This window comes from Nicotiana attenuata, unplaced genomic scaffold (assembly GCF_001879085.1).
Source record: "Nicotiana attenuata strain UT unplaced genomic scaffold, NIATTr2, whole genome shotgun sequence".
Classification (NCBI taxonomy): Eukaryota; Viridiplantae; Streptophyta; class Magnoliopsida; order Solanales; family Solanaceae; genus Nicotiana; species Nicotiana attenuata.
Window position 1 is genome coordinate 276,789 of NW_017671191.1, and position 7,702 is coordinate 284,490.

The window sequence follows — 7,702 nt, forward strand, 5'->3', positions numbered from 1 at the left end:
GAAAGTAGTCCTCAAAGTCCCATTTAACGCCAAGATTACAGTGATCGTTTCATTACCTATTAGTTAAAAACCTTGTCCTTCACTTACATTTTTTTTTTCTTAAAGTTAAATGTTGTTTTCCTCAAAAACACATCAAATGTATATTTATCAACTGTTTGGCCGGTTAACCTTTTTAATGGATCATATAGGGTGCCTTCATAACCTTCCCTATAGGATTAATTAGACTCTTACCTAGAATTTCTAAGGTTAAGCATACTCTAAAAATAGAGTTGACTTTAAGCACTACTTAGTTAAAATTGGTGTCATAATTCACCGTTAAAACAATTAGGTGACGACTCTCTTTAATTAATTAAACCTTTAGAATTACCAATATGTTATACTCTAGTTTGACCCGTGTTAAAATGGGGTATAACAGTTACCATATCATCACATCGCTCCCACTGACGGAATTTGGGCGAGTGATGATCTGGGCGCTTACATTCACCATTTATGAACCCTAACTTGTTTTTGACTAAGAGTGCTCGCAATACACTGCGTCTCCATGATCGATATCCAACTCCGCTGAAAGGAGTTGATACGAGCATCGCACCAGGGTTGTCCGACGGGTGTAGATACAAAGGATCACTAGTATCGATTCCAGAATTTCCTTGAGTTCCAGAACTTCCTTGAACCCCTACATTTACTGCTGTGGTATTAATCTCGTTCAAATCGTCCACAGCCATGAGAAATTGAAGCTAGAGATGATAGTATTTCACTGTTGGAAGAATTGGCCCTTTGATTAGGCACTCAAACTAGGAAAATCGAACAGATTTCAGAGGTCGAGCAAAAATTAGGGCAAAAGTGAAGTAACGATGAATTGAGGGGAGTAATCGAATGAGATAAAGGATCGTAGTGGGATGACCTTGCTCTGATACCATGTAAAATTCAGATGTTCACCTCATTTGAGCTCAAGGTGAGCTGCAATGGAGGTAAGTGAGATGCAGAGCTCGCATGGAGAAGAGAGAGGGGAGAGAGAATAGAGAAGGATCTACAATGGGCCAAGCGACCTCTTCTTTCAACTGAATAACAATATATACAAAAATATCCTAACTAAAAGGAATTAACAAAATAGCCTATCTAATAACAAATTATCTAACTAGCCACTTTACAAGTATGTAGTCACATTTACATAATTAGCCATCTCAACACCTTCCCACAGTTTTCCCTTTTCCCACTCCACTCCAATTTCTGGCAACAGAAAATTTAATGGAGACAGAATAGCCAGTGCACTCTGCAAGAATTGACAAAAAAATACAGAAATCTTGGCCAGTATTTATGCGAGCAAATAGGAAACAAAAAAGATGCTTTCAATGTCTTGCACTTGCGATCAACATAACAGCACACGAGAATAGAACCTTCTCGTCCTATAAAACAATGCCAAGGCAACTAGAACTCCAAAAAGACTTACAGATGCTAATATGAAATAAGATAACATGAAGCAGTGAGTGCCAAAGCACGAATTTCCTTCTCCTGATGCCTCTTTGTCATAAATATAGCCGATTACTCTGACAGATAATACATAAGATCCCACAGGACTGGCTATGGAAATTGTGTTGAAAATTGTACCCATATGGACCACGCCAAATATCTCTTTAGTAATGGTAGGCATCAATGACCACTGCGAGCCATAGCAAATGCCTACTAGCAGTGAACCCACATACAGATTTCCGGGAAAACCTGAAGCGATAATTACATGGCCAACAGTCATTGCTGCTAGAGTAAAGACCATGAATGATGGTCTTGGCCACCCTCTCCTGAGCAGAAATATATCTGATACATATCCAGCTCCAAGACGGCCAAGAAAATTCCATATACTCCACAAAGAAACTAATGTACTTCTCGCCAATGTTGTGTAACCAAGTGATTCCCCAATCTGGCTAATGTTATTTATTGTGGCTAGTCCTGATCCCATCCCACATATCATAGCAACAAATAGAAACCAAAAGTCTATGGTGCACATGGCTTGCCACAAATTTTTTTGTTCATCAGGCTGCAAGATAGAGCTAGCCTTACGCTGGACTGACTCTGTAGGCACTTCATCATAATCCCTAAGATATCCAACAGCCAATTTATTAGGACTCTCCAATTCAGGTTCATCTATCAACAGAGAAGTAGAAGATGTGATTGATGGCGGCAGCCTCTCTTGATCAACCCTTTGGGCCTTGACTGTGACACTAACAGGAGAACAGAGAAGAGCAAGGAGAACCAAAAATGTAATAATCGTTGCCCATTGTGGGAAGACTAAGACATTCTCCAAGATTCTTAAGAACAGAAGATATGCAGCAATAACTAAAGAAAGTAATAAGAAGCCATGTAAATGTTTCTCCTCATTTCTTGAAGGTGTCTGATGGACTCTCACCAAAAACATGAGCATCAGAGTAACTATGGTCGGCAGTAATGCAAGCATCAATATTAGAGAGCTTGGGTTGCCATTGGATAAGGTTTGATACACCTGTATTAGAATTGCTCCACTCAAGCCAAGAAAACCCTGGCTTAGCACACAACAAGATGCATTAGCAGTAATTACACGAGAGTTGTTTCTTTTTAAAAAATCACGATTAATAAAAACGTAAAAGGAAATATGATTCTGCTCTTCAGACTCCACAAAATATATCTGATTAATCACGAAGACAAAATAGTGTAAAAACTCATAGGTATAATAGATTGCGATTTTCTCATAATTGGTCAATAATTGAAAATACTAGGTTCTCTTGCAGGTCTAACTACTAATAGACAAGTAAAAGAAAAGAAAAAAAAAATGGAGTATGTAAATAAATACTCCGGCCGTTTCAATCGTTTAAAAAAGAACGACACATTTCTGTATTTAGAAACAATGTAACTTTAAACTTTTCATTTTACCCACTTTACCCATAATGAGAAGCTTTTATAGCCACACAACTATCATGGCTCCATATAGCTTTTGTCCCTTAAGCTTTTAAGAATACAAGTTACAAAAGTCTTTTTTTTCTTAAACTTTATGCCAATCAAACTACATAATTTAAATTGAAACGGAGGGAGTAATAAAGAGCAGTAAAACTGATTAATATTGGCTAATCTTTTTATTCATTATTTTTCAATTTTTGTGGATTCTTCTTGTTCGTTTTCTACGGCATATGATGTTCCTTTGAACTAGGAAGGGTCCTTGTTAAGCTTAGAAAAGCTAGTGAGGAAAAGCTATTTTAGTCACATTACAGGTAGAATAGTTTAAGTTCAGTTGTCCCAAAGAAGAATATTTGTTCTTGGCAAATTAAAAAACATATGGAGTATTAGGTAGACTAAGGCCAGCTGCTAGCACGCCTCGAGCAGGATTTTAAGGGAATAGTGTATGACATGTATGTAACACATTTTTTGCATTAAAAAAAACATTTTTTGCAGAAGTCTGACAGTTGCTGTGGTACTAGATCTAAATAGTTATATTTAATATCTTAAACCCAAAATCAATACTTTAAGATATTTCCAACTTAGACTTCTTTATCAACAGTAAAGGATACTCATGAAATATCCTACAACCAACTCCACAATTATTGAAGCTTTAACAGGCTAATTTATGTGTTAAAAATATCATCACATGACAACTACATCGAACTAGAAATCAATCAGGGCTCTCTTAAGTTCTATATATCATTTGGTTATACAAGCCTATTCATTTTTTGGTATTCACAGTTAAAGCCTAAATTTTTCAAACCATGAGAAATGTTTAGACGATCTGTTTAGACTTCTGTCGTTTGGTAATCAGGGTGAAAGATAGAGATACGTAACAAAATTCATATTTTTCTGCTGTCAGATCATATGTTACTAAAAAAAGAAAAAAACTTTATTCTTATCAATACCCAAAAGTGAAGCAACTCCAACAAGACAATGCTTCACGGCTTATCAATCCCCAAAACGTGACCCATGGAAAAAACTCTATAGCTAAAGGGCTAGTACTATATTTACAGCACGCTACCAATAATCATTAGTCCAATAGCGTTGAACATGAATAAAGGGCAGGATAAAAATCAAATAATTGGAGTACAATTTTCTAAATCCACCACGCAAATGAACATTAGTATTAACAAAAGTAGAAAATCACTCATCTAAGTAATTGAAAATGATGTAATTCGTAACATACCTTCATGATACCAACAATAGTGCCACTGTGGTCAGGGAAGTTTTGAACGGCAGCAACGACATTAGCAGTATTAAGAAAAGTCTGAGCATGAGCAGCGATGAACATGAACAGGGACATCATAGCCACAGGCGGCCTGTGTATGATTCCGGTGACGGCAAGCCACATGTAGAAGTAACCGGCAAAGCACTGGAGAGCCCCAGCCAGATGGACAATCCATGGACCACCGTGGAGAAATGAGAAGCGGCCGCGGCTGGTGGTGGGATTGGTGGCGACAACTGTATAAAGGAGGCCGGAGAGAATTCCGGCGTTAGCGCCGATATCTTTGAAGACAGAGACGGTATCGAGAGTGGATTGATCGTAAGCTTGGGTGGACTTGAGCACAGGGGAGTAGATACCGAAGGTGTATGATGCGCCGCTGCTGCACTGAATCCATATGCTAGCCACTGCTGCTAGCCATTTGCTACCCTCCATAGCAAATGTTCTGTGTCTCGGAGTAGAGTATAGCTGTCATGATAAATACAAAGAATTAATATGACGCATCTTATTCTTTTTTATTTTTTATTATTTATAAACTTATTTTTTGGGTCTTTTCTTTCCGAAAAGCAATTGGCTATATTTTGGGTCCCATGAGTAATTTGGAGGTGGATTATGGATATTTTATTGCCACGTTTATTCGTATTCTACAATGTTTAGGATAAATCTTTAAATTGATCGTATTATCTGCTTTTTCCGCTAAAGTAAGATTTAAAATATCTATTATTAGCGGTGTTGAGTTGTCAAAAGCACCTAACAATAGGCGTATTCCGCAATTTATTTTTAGTTAGGATCGAAATAATCAGGTGTTATGTGAAAGCTAATAAAGTAAATCTTTAATAACCATAAATCAGATAACAAAAGAGATATATACTAAAAGTGACACAAACATTTAACGTAGGTCGATCAATTGACCTACGTTCACAGGCGGAGATGAGCAATCCACCATATAAAAGAAAGTACAAAATATCGAGAGAACAATCTCACAAAGAGTCAAACAACACTAGCCAGCTAACATTAATTTGTCCCGAAATTCTTCCCCTAAACAAGATTCTCAAACCCGTGATGGCTACATTGTGGATGTTACTAAATGAGAACAAAAGATCCTCAATTTCTAAAAGTCCAAAATCTTTTCCTTCAAGAAAAAAGACTAGCCAAATATAAAAAAATTATATTTTCCTTCTTCTAAAAGGAAAAAATAATTATGGTAAATATATTTCCCTTCCTTCAAGAAATAGGAGAACCAAGTATGGCAAGATAATCAGGACAAACACCTAACAGTTATTCGGTGTGCGAACAAAGTCTCACATTAATAGCTGAAAAGATTGGGAGCCTACATATAAGGTGTATGGATCTCTTAATGGCGTGAGGCCTTTTGGGAAAAACCGCGCCGACATGGTCCAAATCGGACAATAGTATGTTTAAGAGTTCTACGGGCTAGTTGAGCCCAACAACTGTTATTAGAGCCCAGGATCGGTGCGACGGTATGGTGATAGCGAAGTGATGGTGCGCGGCTCGATTTGCTTAACTTTACGAGTTTTGAGATGTGCATACAGGAAGAATCGAGTTTCGAGCTTCGGTTGCCATAATACTTTTAAGAATGTGGGTGGCACATAGTGAATCATGAAACTTAACCCGTAGATCGTGGTAATGGGCCATGTGGAACTTAGTTCGAGGGGAAGACCCGTGGATCGTGGTAGTGAGCCCCGTGGAACTTAGTTCGAGGAGGGGATTATTGGGTGTGCGAACAAAGTCCCACATTAGTAGCTGAAAAGATTGAAAATTTACATATAAGGCGTAAGGATCTCTTAATAGTGTAAAGCCTTTTGGAAAAAATCACACGAATTTAATCCAAAGTGGACAATATCATAGCATATTTAAGAGTTCTACGGGTTGGTTGAGCCCGACATTTTTTTTTCTATTTTACCCTTTTTGAGGAAATTTGTAGAACTAAACATAATTTTGAAGGTTTGAACTTGTACCACGTTCTTCTCTTATGGTTGTAAAATATTAAACATATCCTTTCTTTATCGTTGTGAAAGAAAAACTGTCCTCTCATATGCCAAAAGCAAGTTAGCAACTTTGTACGTCAATTGAATTCATTCGTGTAGCAAAATGATATTCGCATATTTTCTTGGATGCAGGTGAATGTGATCATAGCATTTCCTCAACTACGGGTACATAGGCAGGGGCAGATTTAGGGGCGGAAGTGTGTTCACCCGAACCCCCTTCGTCGAAAAATTATATTGTATATGTAAAGCAAAATCTACTTTTTACCTCTATATATTATACTTTGAATCCCCTTGGCACAGCCCAAAAGCATAGCTTAATGGTCCAAATATATCTTTAATCCTAGCAAGACAGAACTAAATAAGGTATTATTCAAGAATATAACATAAAATATAAGATGAATCATGGAAATATTCAACAATAAAAATAATAAAATCGCATAAAATAAATATTATTAATAAGCCATAATGAAATTGAACATAATATAAAATTACTAAGTTGTCAAAATAAGTACGACTAATAAGTACTATTATTTACATAATTATATACTAAAAAAAAGTTATACATTTTATGTTGGTGAAATTACAAGTAATTACAATTGAAAAATAAGATGTAGAAAAATTAATAAATATTCTTCAGGCTGAGACGCGGATATCTCGCTCTCTTTAAGGAGATCAAGCCCACTGCGGTAGCATCTTCACCGGTCCAGCAGTAATACTCTTGACTTGTCCCCTCCAGGATACAACAGCCCGACAACGTCGTATGACTCGAACAAACTCTGGACAAGTTGTTGAGTCCAAAACTCCACCAAAATGAACACCTTCCTTCAACAAAAATCATATTCTCTTTTGTAGAGAATAAGTTGGAGACTTAGATTTTCTCCTTCTCATAGCTCTCTTTTTCACTACACCAAATTTACTTTTTTCATACACACTACCATATTTTTCCCATACCAAATACAAGGAAGAAACACCACTATTTATAGGTGTAGAATTTCTTCCATGAAATAAATAATAAGATAGTGGGATAATAAAATAGTAGAACATGGGTTGGTGGTTACAAAATATAATATTTAGTGGGTAATTAGTGGTAGATCATGGCATTAGTGGTTTCATGAGTTACACCAAAATAATGACCGCTTTCTTGCCAATTTATAACCACTATCTCACAAGAAATAATGCACTTTAATATTAAAATTTTAATATTAAAATGCACTAACACCAACATTCCCCCACTCATTTTAATATTAAAATAAGAGAGTTTACCAGTTGAAGGGAGACTATTATGCATAATGAAGGTGTACTCTGCATTGAACATCCACTTAGTAAAACAACAATCTCTACTCCAGAGTCAGTAGTGGTCTCGAACTTGAACTATGACTGCTTTAGGGAAATAAAGTATCACTGCTTACACATAATAATCAAGGTGTTGACATGAGCTTTATTAGCCAGCACATTACGGCCTTGTGCTATCCCGGTTTTCATGAGTGTTCTTGAGAACAAGCCTAAT

At 36.7% G+C, this 7,702-nt stretch overlaps 1 protein-coding gene across 1 annotated transcript; it reads right to left on the reverse strand.

Annotated features, from left to right (window-relative positions):
* Positions 1-1,279: 1,279 nt before the first annotated feature.
* Positions 1,280-4,689, reverse strand: LOC109206569 (protein NUCLEAR FUSION DEFECTIVE 4-like). Its single transcript, XM_019369405.1, has 2 exons — positions 4,151-4,689; positions 1,280-2,527 (listed from the first exon to the last, which is right to left on the reverse strand). The coding sequence occupies exons 1-2, from the start codon at positions 4,619-4,621 to the stop codon at positions 1,367-1,369; spliced, it is 1,632 nt and encodes a 543-aa protein (XP_019224950.1). The 5' UTR covers positions 4,622-4,689; the 3' UTR covers positions 1,280-1,366.
* Positions 4,690-7,702: the final 3,013 nt, after the last annotated feature.